Genomic DNA, 23,758 nt, shown 5'->3' on the forward strand with positions numbered 1-23,758 from the left:
GGTGCCGGACCGGCCTCCGCGGGGCTCAGAGCTGGGGACGACTCCTCAGCTGGGCCGGGGATACCCAGCACCTGCTGCAGCGCCCGAGGACTGAGCCTCTGCCGTTCCAACATCATCGTGGATGAGATGTCCCTGTCAATGTCCCTGTCCGCGTCCCTGTCCATGTCTATGCCCATGTCCCTGTCCGTGTCCATCCCGCCACGCCAAGATGAGAAGGCCAAACTGTTTTCTAGGGAGCAGTGAGTGATTGTGCCGGTTTAAAAGGAAATCGGTGGAAATGAACCCAACTCGAGAGATTACAAGTCAGAGTTACAATTTACTATAAAAAAAAAAATTTTACAATAAATGCAACGATACAGGAAAACTAGTTTTAACCCACAAAGACAGATGTATAAGCCCATGCCCTGGGACAAGAACAGAACGGTGTTCATCCACTGCTGTGCTGAGCTCCACATGGACCCCCCCGGGGGCAAAGGAAAAGGAAAAGAAACCTGTTGGTCTGGACGATGGTCCTGTTGAAGTGATGATCACAGTCTTGTCAAGAGTGACAGTCGCAGTCCTGTTGGAATTCTGGTCCTCCTCTGGATGTGACAAGCAGTACCAGAAGTCCCAAAACCCCAAGATACGTGCTCAGGTTCAGGTGGGAACGTCCAGTACCTCCCCCAGGGCAGGGAGTTTCACAGTGGGTGATTTAACTCAGCGAGTTGTGGGGTATTTTTGGAGACTTTGATGGTGTAGGTTGTTGCAGCTGCCTGTTATGCCAGTCCACTATGGCCCATTAGCAGAGATGCCCCCTTGGGCTGGAGGTGAAGGTGCTGATGCCTCCTGGAGGGGAGTTATCACAGCTGAGTCATGGGTTTGAAGACAAAGAAACACTCCTCACAGGGTTCTTTAACACCCAGCTTGTAGCCTCAGGTATCAGGTGTGCCCTGGGCAGCTTCAGCAAATGATCCAAAAGAGTCCCTCAGAAATGACACAGAGGGTGTAGAATACACACTTTTGGTTATACCCATGTGGTGATAAAGTGGTTCCAGCTCCTGAAACTAGAACAGCGATCTCCACCCAAACACCACCAGCAAAGTTCATCAGTGTTTCTACCACGGCTCTCTGTGTGCATTATGGCTTCAGCCTCCTGAAGAACACAATTAAATAATTACTTTAAAACTTGGCTCTCACACGGTCTCCTTGTGACAGCAGGCTTAGAGCACATGGCCACTTGGGGAGCAGGTTTCTGAGCAATGACTTGCATTTTGCTCTTGACAAAGAATCACAGAATCCCAGAATGGTTTGGGTTGGAACTGACCTTAAAGCCTTTGTCCAACCCCCTGCCATGAGCAGGGACACCTTCCATTAGACCAAACCCTGTCCAACCTTACCTTGAACACATCCAGGGATGGGGCAGCCACAGCTCCTCTGGGTAATCTGTGCCAGGGCCTAACCACCCTCACAGCCAAGAATTTCTTCCCAATATCCAATCTAAACCTACTCTCAGTTTAAAACCATTGCAGATCATTGCAGTTTAAAGACATCTGCAGATCCTGAACCAAGCTAAGCCCATGGGATGCTGCAGAACACAGCAGAATGCAGCACTGGCCTTGCTCTTCCCAGTTTTCATGATTTTTCAGACCTGCAGCACGGTATCACTCCTCTCTGCACTTCATAGCAGAAAATGTCCCAAAGTCTCATTCCTGGCCACAGCTGACCACAGACATCAACTAGTCAAGGAGAAATGTTAACTTTCCCAGGTATCTGTCCCTTTGAGGTTACCCAACCACCCTTTCAGTGGAGAAATTTTTCCCAATATCCAATCTAAACCTCCCCTGGTACAGCTTGAGGCCATTTCCTCTGGTCCTGGATATGTGCTGCTGCACCAACCACCTTGGTATTATGAAAACTTCGTGCTGAGAACTCTACTTTCTCACCCATTTCTCCAGAGTGTTTGGATGGTGACATCCACATTACCACATCCCTTCTATGCCCAGCATGGGCTCCAGGTGCAGCACTGAGCAGCTGTTCTGCTCACATGTGGCTTCTTCCTTCTCTCTTTGTTCTGGGTGGGGTATGGATCCATGCAGGCGTCCATAGGGAGGCAAATAGGAGCAGCACAAAAGCCAGTGCTGGAAACAACAATCCATTTTTGCACTTCCTTCTCTCAGATGCAACCCTTTGCCTCTGCCCCGCCTGGGAGCAGCAGTGCCTGTGGGCAGGCTGCTCTTGGCTGGTGAAACCTTCACCTCCAGGAATGCCTGTCTGCATTTCCTTACCCTATTTTATTTTTAGCTCAAGGAATTTAACACTAACTACTACATTCTTTCCCCTACTTTAGGACTAGCAGTGAAGCCAGCAAGGACAAAACCATGTTCCACCTCTGTCTCATGGGCCACAGCAGTTGTGTCCCATTAGGATGTTGGGGAAATCACTGCTGGGGCAGGAGCAGGGGGGCAAGGCTGAGAACTAATGACTGATGAGGAGCGAGTGCTCCTCCACTGGGCTGGAAGAGGCTGAGGAGGTGCTGGCCCAGGGACAGCTGGTCCCCCCAAGGACATCTGGATGTACACCCCTGGACAGACAGAAAAGCACCCAGGGATGTCCCCTTTAGCCCCTCTGGAGTCTAAGGACAAGGAGGGCTGCTCTGTCCAGCTCCAGCCCTCCACCAGAGGGAGGAAAATCAGCCCCAGGGCCCCCATGAGGGCTCACGCTGGGAAAGAACATTGCCAGCAGGTCGAGGGAGGTGATCCTGCCCCTCTACTCAGCCCTGGGGAGGCCACATCTGGAGTGCTGTGTCCAGTTCTGGGCTCCCTCAGTACAAGAGAGACATGAAGCTCCTGGAGCAGGTCCGGTGGAGAGCTAACAAAGTTAATCAAGGGACTGGAGCATCTCTCTTTTGAGGAAAGGCTGAAGGAGCTGGGCCTTTTCAGCCTCGAGAAGAGACGACTGAGAGGGGACCTCATCCATGTCTATAAGTATCTAAAGAGGGGGTGCCAAGAAGATGGAGCCAGGCTCTTCTTGGTGGTGCCAACCAACACGACAAGAGGTGATGGGCAGAAACTGATGCCCTGGAAGTTCCACCTGAACACGAGGAAGAACTTCTTTCCTGTGCAGTGACCGAGCACTGGCACAGATTGCCCAGAGTATGTGTGGAATCTGCCTCACTGGAGATATTCCAGAACTGTCCGGATGCAAACCTGTGCCACGTGCTCTGGGATAATCCTGCTTGAGGAGGGAGGTTGGACCAGACGATCCTCTGTGGTCCCTTCCAACCTGACCCACTGTGATTCTGTGAAATGGTGCAGGGGTGAGGGTGGGGTGAGAGGCACAATGTGTTCCCAGACTCCTCATCCTGCTGGATGGCCAGCCCAATTCCACCATGGATCAGCTTGGTTCCCTGCCACTGTGGGATGAAAGGGGCCCCTCCCCAAATAGCACTGCCTTTGCTGAGCTGCACCACTGTGACACAGTTGCTGATGTTTATGAGACATCACATTTTCCCAAAGCATCCAGACCTTGTTGCGTGAGGGGTTTTTTTGTTAGTTTGGTTTTTTTTGGCTTGGTTTGTTTTTTGTAAACTTATTTTAATAAATGAATGGCTTTTTAACAATGACTTTTTCATCAAAGTCCTGGGAAATTGGAAATACTAGGCTGTCGCTCACACAAAACCACCACAAGCCAAAAGCAGCTTCACAATTGCCACACCCTGAAGTGATCTTCCACCTCAGGGCAACATGATTTGCAAATTGGCCTTGCTCCTTAGAGTCCCCACACCCCAGGATATGGCTCAGGGCTCAATTAACACCGGTGGGTGTGGGGCTGTGCCCAGTATAAGGCTCCTGCACAGGCTGGTGGTGCTCCCTCAGCATTCCCCAGCCATGGCTGATGTGCCAGCCAGTGTCACCAGCAAGGCTGGTGCAACATTGGACATCCCTGTGGGACAGGGAGTTTCAGGAGCTGAGATGACTGTGGGCTTGCCAGAGCCACAGATTTCAGAAATGACCAACTCTTCCCAGAAGTGTTGCCTGTGATTTCAGGGAATTTTCTTGAAACCTTGCCTTGCTGCTGTGCCCATGACCACCAGCTGGAACCTCCTGCTGCTGTTTAGTGGCTCTGTCTGCATGTGCCCTCTGCATCACACACTGGCATCTTCTGCAGGCATTTTGCCCGTGAGCTCTGACCTACAGAGCAGAGTCCAAAGTGACACACTCCTGTTTTGGCATCCCAACGGCCTTCAGGGCAGGTGCTGAACATATCTCTGTCTGCTGGCCCTGCCATTCTGGTGCACAGCTCCAGAATAGAATATTCCCAATCCCACACCCACCACACTGGAGCCACACCTTGGATCTAAGATGCCAGTTTATCCAGATCTACTTTCAGATTCCTTGACCTCACCTGAGGATGAGGTGGATGCACTGCCAGACACATCACCTCCTCCACCATTCTGTGCCACCAACCCCACAGAAGCTGCATCCCTGAAAAACCCTGAGAGCAGATCCAAGCTTGGTAGTTTCTCCCTGCTGTTGCCATATGATCCTTGGTGGAGCAGCTGCCAAGCCAAGGGAACCTGCTTCCAAAGCCATGCTGCAAAGAGAAGGAGGGAGGATGTTTAACCCATTCCTTGCAGAGTGGCAAGCTGGCTGTCCCATGGAAGGACAGTGGCATCCTCACTGGGGCGGTGGCTGCCTGCTGGAGGACAACTGGGGAGCACAGCTGCCTAATCAAAGATTTAACTGCTTTCCAGATGGTCTGCAACATGAATTTCTAAGGCCAGCACACGATTCAAGGCACTTTAGCAATGCTCCTGTCTTCTCATCCCACTTGTGGGACAGGGTGGAGGAAGGGTGGAGCTGGCTCTGGCTCCCCCTTTGCCAGCTGGGTGGCTGTCGGCATGTGGCTGTGTGGTGCCACACGTGGAAAAGTGACCCCCTTGGGTCACAGTGGGCAGGCAGGACCAGAAGCCAAAGTGCAGGACTGCCCTGGGGACAGTCTCAGGAGTGCCCAACAACAGATCATGAACCAACCTGCTCAGTGACCAACACAAGGCCAATTTTTAAACCATGAGCACCTAAGTTCTGATCAGGGCAGATGAAATGCAGTGTAGGCTTGGCTGTTACTGCTCAGCTGCGAGGCTTTGGCACAGAGACAGACCGAGCTGACCTTCTGTGGAGCTGTGACAAGGAGAGGTCAAAACAACAAAAAAAGCAAACTTAACATTGGGAATTAGGAGGAGGGAAAACTGGAAGCAAGATCCAGCAAGTGCCATTCAAGAACAAGGACAACATCTCTGGCTTAAAAATCCCAAGATTTTTGGGAAAAGGGAAAAATGTGTGAAAAAGGACTGCTTGAACTGGTTTGCCACTTCTATTAGGCTGGTCACCATCAGTAGCAGCATCCAGAGCTCACCCCAGGTGCCTGCCGCATCCCCTGCTTCTCTGATACACTGCACTGCACACTAAGCAATGACGAGCACCCCAAGTGTTCACTCGGAGCCCACCGCCAGCATCAGGCACTGTGGGCATGGGACCCCTGAAAGCAGCACGAGCTCTGCCTTTACACAGAGGACCAGAAGGCAGGTGGAGGAACATCAACAGATTTGTAAGAGCTAAGTGTCTCCCCACAGCAACACCTCCCTGCTCCCAAAGCAAACGGGTTCATGCGGCAGGCAGTGGTTGTTTTACCCAGTGAAGTGGAAGGTGTTTAGATTAACCATCATGTTGGTGAGCAGTGATTACATGTATCCAGGACAGTTGTATACGTGTTCAGATGAGACGTATCCAAAACAGCTGTAAACATAGCCACGTCCCCTCTGCCTGGCACACCAACACTGCTTCCAGCCTGGAGCCCGGAGCCGCCGGCATGGCTCCGGCCCGTGGCACCATGGGTGCATTCATAAACCCATCAGACAGTGTCTGGGCTTGCAGCCCTGGCATGCTGCGGGAGGCACTGATCCCCCTGTGGCCCTATCCCACTGCAGGGCTCTGAGCAGCCCCCTCCTCCCTCCCCAGCCGCAGAGCCTGTGGAGATCAGGGGGCCGGGAGCAGAAGCATCCCACACGGAAGCCACTCTTCTTGCCTCTCCCCTCACATGTGTTGGCTTCTGTCCCTCAGTCCCTCAAACAGCTGGGACTGGCTAAAGCCAGACAAACCACACTTTAAATACAGATGAAGTGTTCAGCTGAGAACAGTCTGTCCTCCTGGCCCCTTCTGGTGTCTGTCTGTCCATCCTCCCAGGCTGGCTGAGTGTGGAACAAAGGGTTGCCCGGGCCAGGGTGATTATCTCTTCCTCCATCTCCTTCCCTTGGGAGGATATCCTGGCATCATGTGCCTTCACCTGCTCGGGGCCTGACATTTGCTCCCTTTCCAGCACCTTCCTGTTTGGGATATTTCTTTGTTTTAGCTTCCTTTTCTATTTATGTCACTGAAATCAAGTCCAGGGAGCATAAAGTGAACAATGTGTTGCATGCCACTGTCAACAATCCTGCACAGCAAACTGCATCCTACACACTCGTTGAGCAGACCTGCTATGGCACCAGAGACCCTGCCACCCTGCTGTGGTCCCCACCAGCCCTGTGACATCTCACTCCCTGTCCCCCAGGTCACTCAGTGTCAAAGAGAACCTGCACTAGATTAAACCACAGAAATCCTCACTTTATGAACACTAAGGAAGGGGTCCAGATCCCACTCCTCACTGCCCTGGGGTAGTGCCTTCAGGGACAACTTTGGCTCCCCAGATGTTTGGGACGAGGAGCCACAATGAGCAGACACAGCCAGACCTGTGTGCTAATGGGAGCAGTTCATGTGCAAATGACACTGAGTTCACACAGGGTCACCAACTCAGCCTGTCTGGCATGGAAACACCAATCGTTAAAGCAGAGAGAAGCCCTTAGATGATATTTTATGCACCCTGCTTGGAATCAAGCAACCTGGAAAATCTCAGAGCATTTGCATGCAAAGGTCTAAGTCTTAACAATGCTGCTGGTGAGGCACTGTGTTTTGCCTGCACTATTTAACAGCTTCCTCATAAGGAAACAATTGGATTGGCTAAGGGAAAAAGCCACCACAAAAATCCTCATCCCACTGTTCAGCTGATAGAGCCCTGTCAGCAACGTCACTCCTGACTCCGGTCCCAGTTTGGGTTCCTGGAGCACCCAGTGAGGCATCAAGACTGGGGGGAGAGAAACCACAGAGCCACACATTGCTGCCTTTCCCAGGGAAAATGTCTGAACAGGATTAAATTGCTCATCAAACTAAAAACACAAAGCCAGGTTTAATGCCTCACACTGAAGTAACCATGGTTCAGAGCAGAATCAGCAGATCTCGGATAGTTATCACATAGGGAAGAGTCAGCAGGCAGGGCATGATCTTCCCTTGCAAGGAAATGGTGAGTATGGAGATAAGGGTGATCCAATTAACCAAGCTTTATGGGGATTTCAAAATGGCATGTGGCAATGCTCTTAAGCACTTAAAGAATACCCAAAAGCTCTTAAAGAAACTGAGCTGCCACGGCATAAGAGGGAGAGCCCTCCTGGGATTAGTAACTGGTGAAAGGTCAGGAAGTGAAGAGCAGGAGTAGGACTGCATCTCCCAAGGGAGGGTCTGATGCATCCTGCACCTCCCTGAGTGCTCTGAAAAGGCCAGGACACAGCAATGTGAAAGCACATCCATGCAGGATGGCCACCAAGGCCAGAGAAGCCAACAAAGGCAAAAAGGCCATAGTGAAACCCATGATTCCGGGCAGGGACAAATTGTACTCAGAGGCAAAGGCTGGGTCAGGTGATTCACCTCACCCCTCTCTTGTGCAACACCTGGATGAAAGGAGCTGCTGGTGCCAATCTCATCTGCTTCCAAAACCATCACACAGCTTGAATTTGCATGCAGGTTTCCTGCACTCAGGTTCCCTGAGACTGCTCCTGCAGGAACCCACCATGGGTTGGTTTCAGAGGTACCTGTGCTGTAAATAAAGGGCAAAAGAAACAGGTACGAGCATGCAAGTGGCTTCATAAAGGGTGGGAAACGTAAGGATTAGCCAGGGAAGAGGGCATCGGGGGAGGGGAGAAATAACCCCACACAGGGAAAGGGCTCACTGCACATACTGGAACACGCAAGAGTGGCAGAAGGTCAGAAGTGCCAGGTCTCTGCTCTGCCAGCCACATTCAGGGCCAGAAGGAGCAGGAGTCACTGGAGGTTGAACTCCCTGGAGCTCCCTGGGTGCTGGACCAGCCACACTGCCTGTGCTGGGACTGCTGACGACCATCATCGCGGTGCCTGCTGGCACCTGCAGCCACCTCCCTGGCAAGCTGCCCTGGGCAGAGCATGCAGGGGCAGGGATGGAGGAGGGAAGTTCAGCACTACTATTCAAAGGAGAAAACATGGCTTCTTCATGGCCTGGGGGCTCCACCTCCACACGTCACCCTGCCCCGTACACGGTACAGCCAGACAGGCGCTCCAGCTCACAGGGAGGTGACCAGGACCTGGGCTGCTGCAAGGACAGCCGTGGCCAGGCTGAGTCATGACCAGCTGGGTCCCAGGCAGACGTTCCTGTGGGCTGGGGTATGACTGGTGACGTGGGAAGTTGGGGAAGGATGAGGAGTGCAAGTCCTTTTTTGTGAGCTGGGAGACACCTCCTCCCCCGCCAGACAGCAAACCTACAGATGCATCCCCAGGTGACTCACAGAGGTTCAAAGCTCAGACTGACCAGTGGCTGTGGTGAAGATATGCATGGGAAGGGAGTCAGTGCCAGTGTGCCCTGGCCAGGGAGCTGAGGAGAGCAACCATACTGCAGCAGAGACCCAGTGTTCCCAACAGTCCCACTGCTCCTCACCAGCTGCCACTGTCACATTAAGTACAAGGTAAGAAGTGTAGCTGAGGGCTGGAGTTGCACCAGACCGTGGCATGACCCAGGGTCTGCTGCCAGCTGATGGAGAGGAGAACCTGGGAGTCATCTCAAGGAAGCCATGGTAGCCCCCCAGCTCCACTGCACCTAGCCAGCAGCTGGCAGGAGCTATCCAGGCTCTCCTGCCTGACCCCAGCCTCCACAAGCTTTCTCTGGCAGCCTTGGAAGCAGCCAGCTCCACTCTGCCAGTACCCACAGCACCAGCATGTGCCTCAGTTGACTGGGGTTATGCTGGAAAAAGCCATCACAGATGCTTAGCTCTAGGCAAAAAAGAAAGCCATGGGCACAATGCAGCTCATGGCTACACCCGGAGCATGAGCAGAAGTGCTCTCTATGCAGCATAAGTCACAGTCTCCACGGGCCAAGAGGATGGGGGTGCTTGCTTGTACAAGGTCTGTAAGGAAAACTTTCTAGGGCAGACAAGCCAGCCAGTGGAAGGAAGGAGGAGGGAGGCTCCATGCTCACACCAGGGACTTCCTTGGGTTAGATGAAGGGCTGGGACCAGCTCTGTGTGACTCACTGTGCTTTTCTGAGCTGTGCTGCTGCCCTGATGCAACCCTCGCTCCAGCAGGAACCAACTGCAAGGGGCCATCACTGGTACTGGGAAGAAACATGGGAGGAGTAAGAGCTGCTATTAAAAATTATCCCTTTGCAACCCGCACACCAAAGACACTGGCTGCTGGAAAGGGAGAATCCCCTTCCACCCACCACTTTGTGTGCAGCTGAAAATATCCGCCGGTACCACCAGATGGACAGGATACCCAGGCTCCTCTCAGACACAGTTCTCTGAACAGCCTTCAAAGGCGAAATCACCAACAAGGAAGCAAGCAGCTCAGAAAAGTAGTCCCAAATTTCTCCAGTCCCGAGCTGTTGCGCATTTGCTGCTTACTCACTTCTTGCCAAGCCTAGAGCTGCCGGGTTGGGCCCCCGCCCTCCCCTCTGGCACAACTACTCCTTACAGCTTGGAAGCTATTTTTTTCCCACTCTGCTATCTTAAAAAAGAAAGAAAGAAAGAAAAAGGCGTGAAAGCTTTTATCATCCTGAAAACATGCCAACTGCGAAGGCGACTCTGTGTCTCAGACGCCTGTTTCCTGGCAGATTTTAAGTCCTTTGCTCAACTGCTTGGATGGCGGGGGCAGGAGGTGCCTGCAGCAGCAGGCTGTGAACTGCAGTTCTAAACACTCACATGTTTAACTACTGCTAAATTACCAGGGGACCAACATTTTCAAACAGCAGGCTAAGAGCTGCACACACAGCCAAGTGGCCCATTCGAGGTGAAGTGATGCTGTGCAAGCAGATGAAGGGCCACTAGCACAGCTACAGGAGGTACCAAGGGGGGTCACATGGCTCAACACCTCCACCTGGGTACAGCTGTCACGCAGTACAGAGGGGGGTCACCCTGCTCAACACCTCTGCCTGGTCAGCCACCCCTTCACTTCCCAGAGAGTGAGGCTTCAGCTCTGTTGGCACCCAGTCGTTTGAAGGGAAAGGATGGGACCAAGCGAGCAGGGTGAGCAGGGGAAAAGTGCTGGATGTCTGCACTACTGGTGCCCAAATTTCCAGTTAACAGCTCTGGCTGTAACCAGTTCGTGTGCTGGGAAGTTCATGCATAGCCTGAGAGGTGGGGACAGCCCCTGCCTTGCTGCTGTCCTGGAAAGAGCTACACACACAGAGCCCTTCACCCCAGCAATGCTTTTTGGGGCTCCAAAGTGCTTGGAGCTGGTTTTGTACACAGAAATCTCCTTTCCAGCCCCAAACAGCAGGGGCTCTTAGAAAGGGTGGGTAGTCATGAGTGGATTTTTGGACTGTGTGGATCTGATGGCACGTTGGACCCATAGGAGTATAAGGCTTTAGTTTATGCCAGAGCACAATGTACCCTGAGGCCATCAAGATATGTAGGGGCAGAATCCATCTCTATTTTTGGGCTGACAGGGGGATCCCAGCAGCTGACTGTTCTGGAAGCTGAAGTGAGCCTGACCAGGAACAAAGGGCAGAAATACCCCCTTGTGACTGGCCCAGAGGCCCCATGTATCCTTGGCATATACTCCCAGGAGAGGGTATTTCAAGGACACAAAGGGCTTTTGGGATAGCTGCTGTGGAGACAGAGGAAATCAGACAGCAGAATACCTCACCTGGTTTCTCAGAGGATCCTTCTGCTGTGGGACTGCTGAGGTTGTAGAACAACAGGTACTGATGGACAGACCAGATGGTACAGACTGGAGTCCAGGGCAGCCAAGTGGTGCCACCATCGATATTGTTAATGTGTTTTTCTCCATTCCTTTGGCAGCAGAATGTAGGCCACGGTTTGCTTTCATCTGGAGAGGTGTGCAGTACACCTGGAACTGACTGCCTCAAGGATGGAAACACAGCCCCACTATTTACCATGGACTGCTCCAGACTGCACTAGAGAAGGATGAGGCTCCAGAACACTTAAGAGCACATCCATGACATCACCCTATGGGGGAACACGGCAGAGGAAGTTTCTGAGATCTTCGCCTTTTGTCCTCCAAGTCTCAACTCCACCCCGCCAGAGTGGGAAGGGGGAGGGAAAGGGAGAGTGAGAGAGCAGTGTCTGCTTTGGGAGAGTCTCTGTGGGGGCACTGAATTGGGGAGTACCATTCCTAAACTACAACAAGGTAGAAGGCTATCTCTTGGCACGTGACCCACAGCAAAACCTACCCTAGCACATACCTCTAACCAGCCCTGCTGCCAGCTGAGGATTTTCCTTAACATTTCAATCCAGGCCATCCAAGCATTGCTCCAATTCTTCAGTTACTTGGAACCACCTGCAAAAAGAAAACTAAGTAGCCTGGGAAGACAGGGATTGATGGCCTTTCAGATTCACTTTTTTTCCCTAGGGACAAGTTCCTGGGAAGAACGTGCCACGCCAGCTGCCTCCTGTGCCTCCTGCCCTGCACACACACTTCTCTATCCACTTGAGAGCCCAGTTCACTAATAAGAGGAGCAGCCTTCATCCTCCTCTGTACTTAGAATCATGGAATAAGAGAATTATACAATGGTTTGGGTTGGGAAGAACCTTAAAGACCATCTTGTTCCAACTCCCTGCCATGGGCAGGGACACCTTCCACTAGCCCAGGTTGCTCTAAGCCCCGTCCAACCTGGTCTTGGACACTTCCAGGGATGGAGCAGCCACAGCTTCTCTGGGCAACCTGTGCCAGGGCCTCCCCACCCTCACAGGGAAGAATTTCTTCCCAGTATCCCATCTAACCCTGCCCTCTGGCAGTGGGAAGCCATTCCCACTTGTCCGGTCACTCCAGGCCCTTGCCCAAAGTCTCTCTCCAGCTCTCTTGGAGACCCTTTAGGTAATGGCAGAGGGGAGGGCTCTAAGGTCTCCTCAGAGCCCTCTCTTCTCCAGGCTGAACAATCTCAATTCTTGGATGTCTTCACCTTCTTCATCTCCCACCTTCTCCCCATTTAAGCACAAGGATGGCTGCAGCTGGGGCCAGCCAGCCCGAAAGCAACAGGCTGGAGGACGGGACACAGTCAGCATCTCTCCGTGGCCTCTGCCAGCAGGAAGCTCCTGCCAGGCCCTGGGGGAGCAGGGCTGTCATGGTGACATTTCTCTAACAGGCAGCATCAGTGACAGTGTCTGCACTGCCAGAGCCAAGTGGCATCAGGCAAACTGCCTTTGTTCAACAGTCCAGCTTAAAGAGAGAAAAACAGCAGTACTACCAGTGTGGCAGGAGATAGGTATGGTCAAGGTGCCAGCCACTCCCATTGCAGGTGGTTTTAGGCATTAACTTGGGTCAGAGTCAGTTGCAGCAGGTTGCTTTCCCAAAGTTAAGAAGCATCAGTAAACTTTTTTTTATGTTCAAGAGACAGCACTGGTATTTTTGTGTGCCAAACTGGGATCATCTCCAGTAGGGGATGGCCCTGCCTTCAGCTGTGCCCCATGACAATTCCCTAGGGTTTTGTGAACACTGGTGTCCGGAGGAAGGAAAGGCCTTCCCCCACTGCAGAGGTTCCCAGCCCCAGACATGCAAGTGACCAGCTGAATTTCACAGCCTGCAGGAAGGACACATTTTGGGACACTTCCTATAGGGCAGGCCAAACAGGGAACAGAAAGGCCAAAAGGGGGGAGCATCACCCATGGGAAGCACATGCTTTTAAGGCCAAGAGAAGGCAAGTCCATGAGGTAGACATGATCCGCAGAGATTTCTCATTGCTTGTGTTGCGTGAGGCAGTAGCAGTCTCTTGATTCACTGTGCACAAGGAAAAAACAATTGTTTTAAGTAGTTTTTCCAGCGATGGAAATAAGCTCATATTTCAATTCCTATTTACCAAAACAGGAGCCAAACTCAGTGCTGTATGAAAGTGTGTTTATTCCAAAGCTAAATTTCTCACATAAAGCAATGTCTGTGAACAGCAGCATTCATCCTGACAGATCTCCAACAGTCTCCTGGGCTTGGAGTCCTGACCCATTCCAACACAGCACTTGGGAATCTCTTTTCAGAGTTGTCAGGAAGGGGAGGGAAACGACAGAAAACAGATGCATGGCCATTGGCACAATTTCAGAAATTGTGCCTGCTCACAAGAAGAGCAAATGTATCAAGACACTTTGCAGGGAGATTAATGCCTGTACAAAGATCCCACAGAACACCCTGCTCCATGCAGACTGCCTGCAAAGAGGCAGCTGCCCCTATCAGGAGAGAGCTGTGTTATTCTTGCAGACAGAAACCAGGGCTGTTGGATTTAATTATCTGCTGAACTGCTTCCAAGGACCGAAGTAGTTGAGAGGTCATGTCAGAGAGGTGCTCCTTCGAAGCCCAGAGACTTTGCACCCTGGTGCGCTGCTCTGGTCCCAGCTGACACTCTAGAGGGGATTCCCTTCTTCCCCCAGCCTCAGCCTCTTGGAGAGGTGGTTGCTGATGGCCATGAGGGGGTTGGCTCTGTACTTGGGATCAGTGATAACCTCATGAAACCGAGCCACTTCCTTCTCTCTGAGGAAAGAAAAACAACACGCAAATTCTCTAAGTGCCTCACACAAAAGAAACTGAGCAGATAAGGACCAAACTCATAAAGCAGTGGATTTCTGTCGAGACAGAGTGATCCTGGGTGTAAATCTCAGAAAGAGACAGCGCAAGAAATAAACCTAATTTAGCCAAGGGCAAAGCTCAAATTGCTGCCAGCTTCATGGGAGCCAGAGGCTTGATCTCATGCCACAGAGACAGAAACAATCTTGTTAGTGCCCAGCATCACTTGGAAATGGTTATTTCAGAACTTTTCCCTAGTAGATCAAGGGACTGTGGGTATCTGGTAAATCACCAGGAATGAAAATTACTTCAGACTGCACCAGCACGAAATCAGATTCTCTTCTGAGAGCTCATCTACTGACTTTCATTGCTGAAAGTCTGGTTGCTACCAGCCTTTCATTGCTGAAAGGCTTGGTAATCCTATGTGCAACTCTAGTTAGATGCCATGGGAAGAGCAGCTGCTTGCTGTGGAAATGGTCTTGTCTTAAAAAGCAAGCACCCAGGGAAAAACAAGAACAGAGTAGGAGTGTAAAAGAAAACCTGTGAGTTTTCACACAGCCACATCCATTGCAGCATCCCCATCTCCCTCAGGCTGCCAGGCTCTCCACATGCTTGCCAGACACACAGCTGTTGGCATTCAACTACTCCCCTCCCAAGTAAGGGCCTTCCCTTCAATGCCAGCCCTGCCCCTGGCAGAGGGAAGAGAGGAGCCAAATCTGAAGCTTGGGTTTTGGTAGATGGGGCAATATGGTGAGTCGTAGGGAACCTCCTACCCTAACTAATATCCTGGGAAACAAACCTCAAGACCTTACTCCAAGCTATTTCCCTCCCAAGAAGCACAGATTTCCCAGACCGCTAAAAAGTAAAGAAAGGCAGAAGCAAGGAAGGCATCCCAGCACCAACAGCGGCCAATTTCTGACAGAGAAGGGTATTCATGGAGTGTGCTGGAGATCTGTAGCCTGACTGTTCAGCCTCAGTTTGAAGCTGAATGGCTCAGAACTGACAGAAATCCTGGAAACATGAAAGCAAACACTGCCAGATCACAGTGCCTAGCCCCAAGAGAGCTGTGCTGAGCGAAAATGAAGTTCTTGATGCCTAGTGGCAGTATAAACTATCCAACAGATTACACAGAGGAATAAGGAGTTGCCAGACTAAGCCCAGGAATCATTCAAAAGCATTTAAACTCTCCATCCTTCTTGATATTCAAAAGCCATGTGGACATGGCCCTGAGCAACCAGTTCTAGGTGACCCTGCTGGTTGGACCAGGGGTCCCTTCCAATGACCCCCAGGGGTCTTTTCCAGTCTCAGCCATTCTGTAAGGCTCAGCAAGGACTGGACACTGGTAACTGGGTACTTACAGGAGCCGATGTTTCTGAGCTTGTTTCATCAGACAGAAGTCTGATGGTTCTGCCTTTGCTATATGGCTGTGGAGAGAAGAAACAAAACAAGTGAGCGAGTGTTAGAGAAGAGCAGCGATTTAGAAATGGCTGCGGAGATGGAAGCAGTCCAGGAATTCTGCATTTGCCTTCCCAGAGAGGACAGGTAATCGTCCTGCATGGAAATTGTCCTGAAAGGCAGTTATTTCACAGCCAGGCACTGCATGGAAATGCAAACTCCTTCTGGCACAGACTGACAGAGCAGGAGGCATTGCAGAAAAACCAGATCGCTTAGTTCCAGAACTGGTCATTAGCTGTCCATGCCCAGATCACTTTCTGCTTATCACTGACCTCCAGGTCAAACCGATCCTGTTGCTTAGAGAAAAGATTCCATTGAACTTCCTCTCACTGCCACACGTGTCACCTCTGCACGGCTCACGTTCCCTACTGACACTGCAGAGCCCCAGCCTCGGCAGCCATCCCTTACAGACAGTGCTATGTACACTCAGCAAGAAGCATCCATGGGATACTGCCAGCCCTGCTCTGGATCCCGCAGTGGGACCACTGGGATATAATGTGTTGGAATGCAGGATGGTGCACTGTGTGCAGTGGAGGCACAGCAGCAGGTATGGATCTGCACTTTCTGTAACCCACTCCTGACTCCTGGGCAAAGTCCAAGGAGACCAGAGGTGTAATCCCATCCCACACAGTGCCTGATGCCAAGCAGCAGCAGAGATTTACCACAAAGGCAGTGCTGACCCCCAGCAAGGGACACATAGGAAGGGCAGCGATTGCTTTTGGGACTTGAAGTGCATAAGGGGAGCTGCTGGTAGAACTGGACATTAAGGAAAGGAGAAGAAACTTCCATTCTTCAGCACTAGACAGATATAAAAGTTAATAGGAGAAACAAGTTGGGAAGTGGGTCTGCCTCCATGGGGTAGCTCCTCTCCTATTTGCCCTGAGGCTGAGCCCCAGCAACAGCCCAAGGGGGAGGAAGAGGGTCTGCCTCTTACCCCTCTGTTGGGGCAGATTCCTCAAGGAGGAATCTTCCCATACTGGTGGGTGCTGGGAGCTAGAACCTTCCTCACCAGATCTGCCCCAAAGGTTAGGAAACACAACAGTTCCTTGCCTTCTCTTCAAGACAGCAGGATCTGGTCTCTTGCTGGCAGTGTTACAGTGACCTTCTCTTCCTATTTCCCACTCTGACATGTTACCCTCCATCCTGTTATTTTGCCTTTTTTCCCCCATTCTTCCTTCCCTCCTACTCACTTGCCTCATATTCATTCACCTTACTCACTTCCATCACCCCTCTCTACTCAATCAGTTCCTGCTCATTTCCCTCCCCTCCCCTCCCCTCTCCTCCCCTCCCCTCATTCTTAACAGCTCAGCACAGGAACAATTTCTTGTCCCAGTTTGCCTGGAATGCTCACAGAAGCCCAGGGAAATCCCTTCTCAAGTTGGATGGCAACCCATGGTCACCAGAGCAGGGCTTGCCAAACCCGTGTGTGCCACCAAGTCACCATGGCAGCCCCTTCAGAAATGAGCAGCTCTGCAGAGGGTGACAAAGCCTAAAGGAAAGCTATTCTAGAGTACATCCCAGGCTGGACTTCCCTCCAAAACCACCAGCACATTGCCTGTTCTCTTGGACCATGTTAGCAGCCCAGATTCATTACACTTCATTGCCTTCATTCATTATAAAACAGAATAAAAACCTCCCTGTAATGCGCCTTTACCCTGCAGGAGATCAAATTCTTGGAGAATCTAATCTTTTATTAATAATGATGACAAATCACCAGAGTATTACCCTTCCTTTCTGCATTGATTCAAATCCTGTAAAAGCCTCCTCTGATTATTTCAAACACTTCTGCACACACATCCAGGAAGCCAGAAGCCAGCAAGGGGAAGAAGAGCCCTGTAGCTCCTCCATGCCATTACTGAGGGGGGGCTGCTTTTGGGTTGGCATGTCACAGGCAAATCTGGCTGACATCACCCAGTGTCAAACTCCCATCTCCACTGTGCTGACTCAGGCTTCCAAAAGGACAGACTAGGGATTCCACACCCCCACAGGAGGTCTGGGGGAGGGAGGGAGCTGACAGCACATCTCCAAGTCTGGAGATTCGTGCAAGATCACCAAACACTTCCAGGTGTGCCACACACCCTCTGCTATGAAGGGCACTACAAAAGAGAAGGTCATTGCAGTTGCTGGGAGGAGTATTTTGGCCAGTGTTTTGCCTTAAAGCATCCTGCAGCAGATGGCCAGAAAGGGATAAGACTGGAGGAATTCTGACTGGAGAAGAGAAGGCTCTGGGAGACCTTAGAGCCCCTTCCAGTTTCCAAAATGGCTCCAAGAGAGCTGGAGAGGGATCCTGGACAAGGGTCTGGAGTGACAGGACAAGGGGGAATGGCTTCTCGCTGACAGAGAGCAGTTTTAGATTGGATATTGTTGGGGTGTCCTGTGCAGGGCAAGAGTTGGACTTCATGATTCTGATGGGTTCCTTCCAACTTGGCATATTCTGTGATTCTGATAACAAATTCTTCCCTGTAAGGGTGGTGAGGCCTTGGCACAGGTTGCCCAGAGATGCTGTGGATGCCCCATCCCTGGAAGTGTCTCAGGCCAGGTTGGACAGGGCATAGAACAACCTGCTCCAGTGAAAGGTGTCCCTGACAATGGTAAGGGTTTGGAACGAGATGGGCTTTAAGGTCCCTTCCAACCCACACCAGTCTGTGATTCTAAGACCAAGGCAAGTGTACAGCCACATCCTCTCCACTCTTTGCTGCTCAGAGACCTAGTGCCAGCTGCACTTTATAGACATGCAGCAAGCCCTCCATGGAGCTGTTGTCACTGGATTTGTCAGGTCCCACCTGAACATACAGGCTTCCTTCAGCCCTGACAACCTGTGGCAAGGAGCTGTGCAAAGCAGCAAGCCTCCTGCTTGTACTGAACCTGTTACTCACTACATACATTTGATGTCCTTTAATTCTCATACTGGAAAAGATCACATCATGACAGAAAGGGGGCAAAGCCACCCACTCAGGCTCAGGTAAGCCCTGGCCCCAAACTCCAGCCAAGCAACTGTCTGTTTTCTGCAAGACTTGAAGTTTTGCTTGTACTTTTGCTGTTCATTCCCACTGAAAGAGAGGGCAGGCTGAATAAATGGTGGCATATAGGAAAAAAAAAAAACAAGAAAAAAGTGCTCCTCGAAGAATTAGAAGCTTGTAGCTATGAGCTGAGCTGAAGGACACTTCATCCCGCAGAAAGAAGGGAAATACACAGCCCATCCCCAAAATGGCACGTACCTCTTGACTGGCTTCCTGCCCCTGCCACCTGCAGTCAGGTCAGAGAGCTCAGGTAGGGCTTCCATCAAGGGCTGCATGTCTCCCACCACAGGTGTTGCTTTTCGCTTTGCTTCGGCTTTTCGCTTCTGCTTCATTATCTTCACACTTTCTATTTCTGAATCAGAAATAAGGCTCTACTGAAGGAAGGAGAAGTGTCTGCAGGAGATAACCCTTGAGCTAAGAAATTAATAGACTGCTTAACCACCTAGAGGAATAACAGGCCAGAAGTGACCTAAACCAGGGAAAGACCAAAAATAATGCAGCTGGGTTATTCCCCCCTTACAGGTTGTGTTTGCTTATAACTCTATACATCCCTTCTGACAGTGCAACGGGAAATGAAATTCCCACACTGATTTTGTCTGAATTGCTCCCATCCCTTACACTGTTCATCACTCACAGCAACACAGCACAGGAGCCCTGGTGTGGCAAAAAACCCCACACTGACCTTGCATGGAACTGGGTGAGAGAAACAAGAGGGGAAGGGACAAACCAAGTACAGTCAGCTCCACATCTGGCCTTAAACAAGCACAGCCCCATCTCTGCTTTGCTGCTGGGACCAAACAGTGGTCTCCTAGCACAGGCAGAAAAGACGGACTTAATTTCAGTTGTTTACTTAGTTCGGAGCGAGTCAAGGTCTCACCTTCATGACTCATGGTGGAGTGCAAGCCACCAGATGCTGGATAAACTGGACCCCTGGAAAAGCACTGCATCAAGTGGCAGAGACAGATGGCTCTTCCTCAGAACCACGTTTCCCAGTCTCCCTGCAGCAGCTCTGACATGGTTGTGGGCACAGAAAGCTCCACAAATGTTATATCGGTCTCCCCCCTTCAGCCATGGGAGGTGGGCTTTGAAAGCCCACAGGCTTCTGCCTCAGTCCTTGAGGCTCCCTGGTGTAGTTTTAAGTCCCACAGCTGCCCAAGCTTCACAGAGCCAGCAGTTGCCAGGGTAAGCTCCAGCAGAACATGCCCTTTAGACAGCCCACAAAAGCCCAGGACTCATACAAGCTTCCAGCTGAATTCCAAGATGCCCCAACCTGACCCAGAAGTCCCTTGGACAACTGCAAGGATGAGCCTCAGTGCTGAGCTAAAAACTCCATGTGTGGACATGACAGAGTGCCAGAAGCTGTGGGGCCAAGCTGGTAGCACAGGCAGGCCAACAGCTTCCACAGAACTATTTTGGTGGGAGCAAAAAAGCAGCCAGTCCCACTTACAGACCACAATCTCGGGTCTAATCCTGCTCCCACAATCTCAAGGAAGCAGAACTCAAATTCACTGGCTGGCTGCTGGCTCCTTTCATACCTCTGCCTTGTTTGCTCTCCAACTCGGCTGTCATGAACTGCAATTCTGCTGTACATGGATGTTTGTGACAAATCTGGATTGGAAACGCCTCTCCTCGCAGCAATCCCTGCCAAGAACACAGCTTTCTGTTCTGCATCACTTCTTTTTTTGGTCTGGCTTTATGAAGCTGACTACTTCAGTGCTTTCATAAACAGTATGTGCTTAAAATTTTCAGACACCTGATTCTGCACAAACATCCCAAATTCTTTTCCTATGAAGTCTTGTTCGTCTGAGGAGCCACGCAATATATATATTTTTAAATGCGCATACTTCTAATGTCTGAAGCATTACATAAGTTTTTTCCCCTCTCTAGTCTCTCCTAAGATTACTTATTGGAATGGAAGAAAGCTCCAAGTTTTGCATTTGCTCTACTGGGCTGAACTTTGGTTCCCAGGGTCTTGGCATCCAGTGTCACAAGAGCAGCCCTGGGACAACAAGAAACAACAAACTCAGATTTAGGAAAACAGACATGCAGTGGTAACAACCTCAGCTGTCCAAATTGGGTTCTCTTTCAGGGGGCAAAGAGTTCTTTCTCCACAAAAAAAAATTTTTTTTTTAGGTACTTTTGTGCCTGTAAAGCACTTCTAACACATAGTATCTTCTAAGGGAGATTAATTTGGCCCGGAGTTTACTGTGTTGGTGTTCTGCTCAAAGCAAAGCCTCTGTATTTCATTTGTGTTTCCTCAACTTAGTGATTTCAGAGACAAGAGAGAGGGAAAGAGGCCACAGCAGGGCCAAAATAACACACATGATCTTGGGAAAGATGGATGCTACAAAGGCATCAGGAGGGCAGGATTAAGAGAGTGTAGGGATCCTGCTTCTGGGCTTTTCCAAAGCAGCTGACCTTCACTAGCACAGCACTATACTTTGTGTCAAAGGGTTGCAGATGTCAAAGGCACTGTGAAGCTTTTGGGAGAAGGTTTCCTTCACACACAGAGTGTTAAATTCTCAGCTTTTTATCTAAGAGGAGCTAGACGCACCTTCTCTGCAAATGGTGAAATCACAGGTGAATGGACTTGAGCTCAGAGCTCAGGCGCACAGAGCACATGGTGTAGCAGAAAACCATATCCCTCTGCCCCAAACACAATCTGCCTTCAACTCTGTTGGGCAAGAAGGTGTTAGGGGAAAAGCTTGTCCCAAGAACACCTCCAGGTGACACAAGGAATCCCTCTGCTACACTGGGTAGGACAGCATAGTCTCTTACTGCGCTGCAACACTCGAAGCAAAAATACAGACACTTCCCACAGGAAACAGAAGCATTTCTGCCATGGGCTGGTTTTGTTTAGCTCATATTTCACAGCCTCGAGAAAGGCCAGACTGTCTGGCAAGTGGGTTCACTGACCTGTAGCATATGGGAAAGAGCAGTAACACAACCAGAAGTGCCCAGAGTTCTCCCTTACTGCAGGCTCTCACCACAGAGGTTTGGGATGAGATGGTGGCAGCATAGGTCTCAGCTCCAGGCTGTCCTATCACCCCCATGGCTCCTCGGCAACGAGGAGCTCCACTACACAGCCAGTCCTATCTGTACCAGGGCTTTAAAAGATACACTAAACTTACATGGGCACAGTGTCCTATCTGGATAAAGAAGGAGTTTATGTAGTCAGATATATTACACGTGGAGAAAGATCAAAAACAGATGTGGGGCAATGACTCGGTCTTGGTGCTTAACACTGAGCAATACCTGGGACTTTGACCCCACCTGCTGGGGAGCAGGTGTGAAGGTTTCTGAGAAGCATTCAGCCCTTCCAAGCACTTAAACCCACACCCAATGAACAAGGAGATCCACCAGAGCCGTGCTCTGTGATGTGTGACATGCTTCACAGGAGTACTCACTCTGCAGCCATCTTTCTTTCCTCAGCTTCATCTTTTCTTTTTTGGAAAGAACTGTTTTTTCTTCTAAACCTAGAAGAGAAGAGACATGAGATGGAGCCTGGCTCCTGTACAACAGATTCCATTCAACCCTCGATGCTTTTGAATTTGCTGGCAGGTCAGGCAGGCTGCAGGCATTGCAGGGGCTACACTGCACCTCCAACTTTTAGCCAAACGAATTAAACCCGACTTGCTGTCAGTTAAAAAAACAAGAAGCAAGTAGATCAGATCAGCAGCAGAGAATCCTAGAATGGTTTGGGTTGGAAGGGACCCTAAAGCCCATCTTGTTCTAACCCCCTGCCATGGGCAGGGACACCTTCCATCAGCCCAGGTTGCTCCAAGCCCTGTCCAGCCTGGCCTTGGACACTTCCAGAGATGGAGCAGCCACAGCTTCTCTGGGCAACCTGTGCCAGGGCCTCCCCACCCTCACAGGGAATGATTTCTGAAATATACCTGGGACAGCCCTGCAAGGAGCAGTCGATCACTAGCAGCTTGTAAAATAGGCTAGTACCTACTATTTACCAAATTCAGTATGGAAAGCAGCTGCTGAGCACTGGTATCCAATACCAAGTAAAATAACATCACAAATATTTTTACTGGCGATCTGTGGCAGATGCTATAAAATTATATCTTATCTCTGGTGTTTAAAATAAAACTGACTTTAGTCAACTTTTCTCCTGAAATGTACTGGGAATACCAGAATGCCAATGGAGGAACAAGCTCCCCAAAGATCAGTCCTCTCACCTGAGCTTATGCTTAAGCCTGGAAAAGAAAAAATAGCTTTCTTTTCCCCAAAAGAAACAGAAGAAAGGAATTCAATGCAATTCTGCAAACAACTCACTGAGGACAGCTTCTCTGAAGCTACAAATCTTTTAGAATTATTTAAACAAAAGCAGGATCATATTTTAGTAATTCCTTAAGATCAGAACAAGCCTGCTAGGGCTGGGGGGACCTTTCCATAAAGCCAGCAATCACCACCATGTTTTGAGTTTCTAGAAGACACGGAGAACAGAGCTTCTTCATATGCCAGAAAAATACATTCCTGCAGCCAATGGACCCAAAAAGCAAGAAATAAAACCATGTTTGTTGTGGCATCAAATCAGATGCTGAAACAACAAATTGCCTGTACCAATAACCAACTCTGAGCTACCACCCTCATCACTCCACATTTCTGCAGCTTCAGGGAAAAAAAGGATGAATTATGGCCAAGTGGCACATGGCACCCCGATGATATCCAGAGGGCTGCCTGCACAAGACACCCTGGCTGCCCCAGCCTGCCTAGATTTCAGCCATGGCAGTGCTGGGAAGATCTGCCCCTCATCTGGAAACATGCTCATGATTTCACTGGAAAAACAGCGCCCAGCGGGATTTGTTAATGAAAATTAAAAAAACCCTGCAATTCAGCCAGCTGGCCAATTCTAGTAATAACAGCAATTCAGGTTTGGGGGTTTTTCACCCCCCTCCAAATGGTAGTGGAATATTTAAGGAAACAAAAGCTGTTTTCTTGGCAAGAGCCCAATCTTGCTGCTGGCTGGGGATGGTGAGCGGCATCCAGGCCAGCAGCCGGAGATCTCCAGAGGGGTGCCCGGGGAAAAGGAGTTGGATCCCTCCCACGTCAGCAGCCAATTCCTGGCCTTTTCCATCACCTGCTTCCCCAGACACTCCATTTTCCATATCCCAACTTGCCCCTCAGAAGGCTGTTTTGCTGCTGGAAGGTGCCAAGTTGTGTTTGGCAACCTCGAGTTGTGATGCCGATTGCCAAAACCTCTGGAAACCCACTGGAGAACAGTGGAGGCAGAATTCGTCTGGTTAATTAACAGCACAGACTATCCCCATGGTAGTCTTTTATTCTTATTCAGCTTGCAAGCACCTTCGAGATCCAAGCCAGACCACAGCTTCACTTTAATTATTTTCCTGTGAAATCAGAAGAGTTTGGGTCCCCTTTTCCAGCCCATTCCACAGG

The 23,758-nt window shown here is 50.5% G+C and overlaps 1 protein-coding gene across 3 annotated transcripts; it reads right to left on the reverse strand.

Moving 5' to 3' along the window:
• Nucleotides 1-296: 296 nt before the first annotated feature.
• LOC120323254 (protein FAM207A-like) lies at nucleotides 297-21,796 on the reverse strand. Of its 3 annotated transcripts, none has more exons than XM_039381395.1 (5): nucleotides 21,760-21,796; nucleotides 18,551-18,704; nucleotides 15,236-15,301; nucleotides 11,575-11,669; nucleotides 297-825 (listed from the first exon to the last, which is right to left on the reverse strand). In XM_039381395.1, the coding sequence occupies exons 1-4, from the start codon at nucleotides 21,788-21,790 to the stop codon at nucleotides 11,618-11,620; spliced, it is 303 nt and encodes a 100-aa protein (XP_039237329.1). In that variant the 5' UTR covers nucleotides 21,791-21,796; the 3' UTR covers nucleotides 297-825; nucleotides 11,575-11,617. The 3 variants fall into 3 exon arrangements, with proteins under 3 accessions (XP_039237329.1, XP_039237330.1, XP_039237328.1); XM_039381396.1 differs by lacking the exon at nucleotides 297-825 and adding an exon at nucleotides 4,306-4,572; XM_039381394.1 differs by lacking the exons at nucleotides 297-825; nucleotides 11,575-11,669 and adding an exon at nucleotides 13,207-13,844.
• Between the last annotated feature and the right edge of the window lie 1,962 nt (nucleotides 21,797-23,758).

This window comes from Pipra filicauda, unplaced genomic scaffold (assembly GCF_003945595.2).
Source record: "Pipra filicauda isolate LSUMZ 115617 unplaced genomic scaffold, ASM394559v2 scaffold21_size4447388_pilon, whole genome shotgun sequence".
Taxonomy (NCBI): domain Eukaryota; kingdom Metazoa; phylum Chordata; class Aves; order Passeriformes; family Pipridae; genus Pipra; species Pipra filicauda.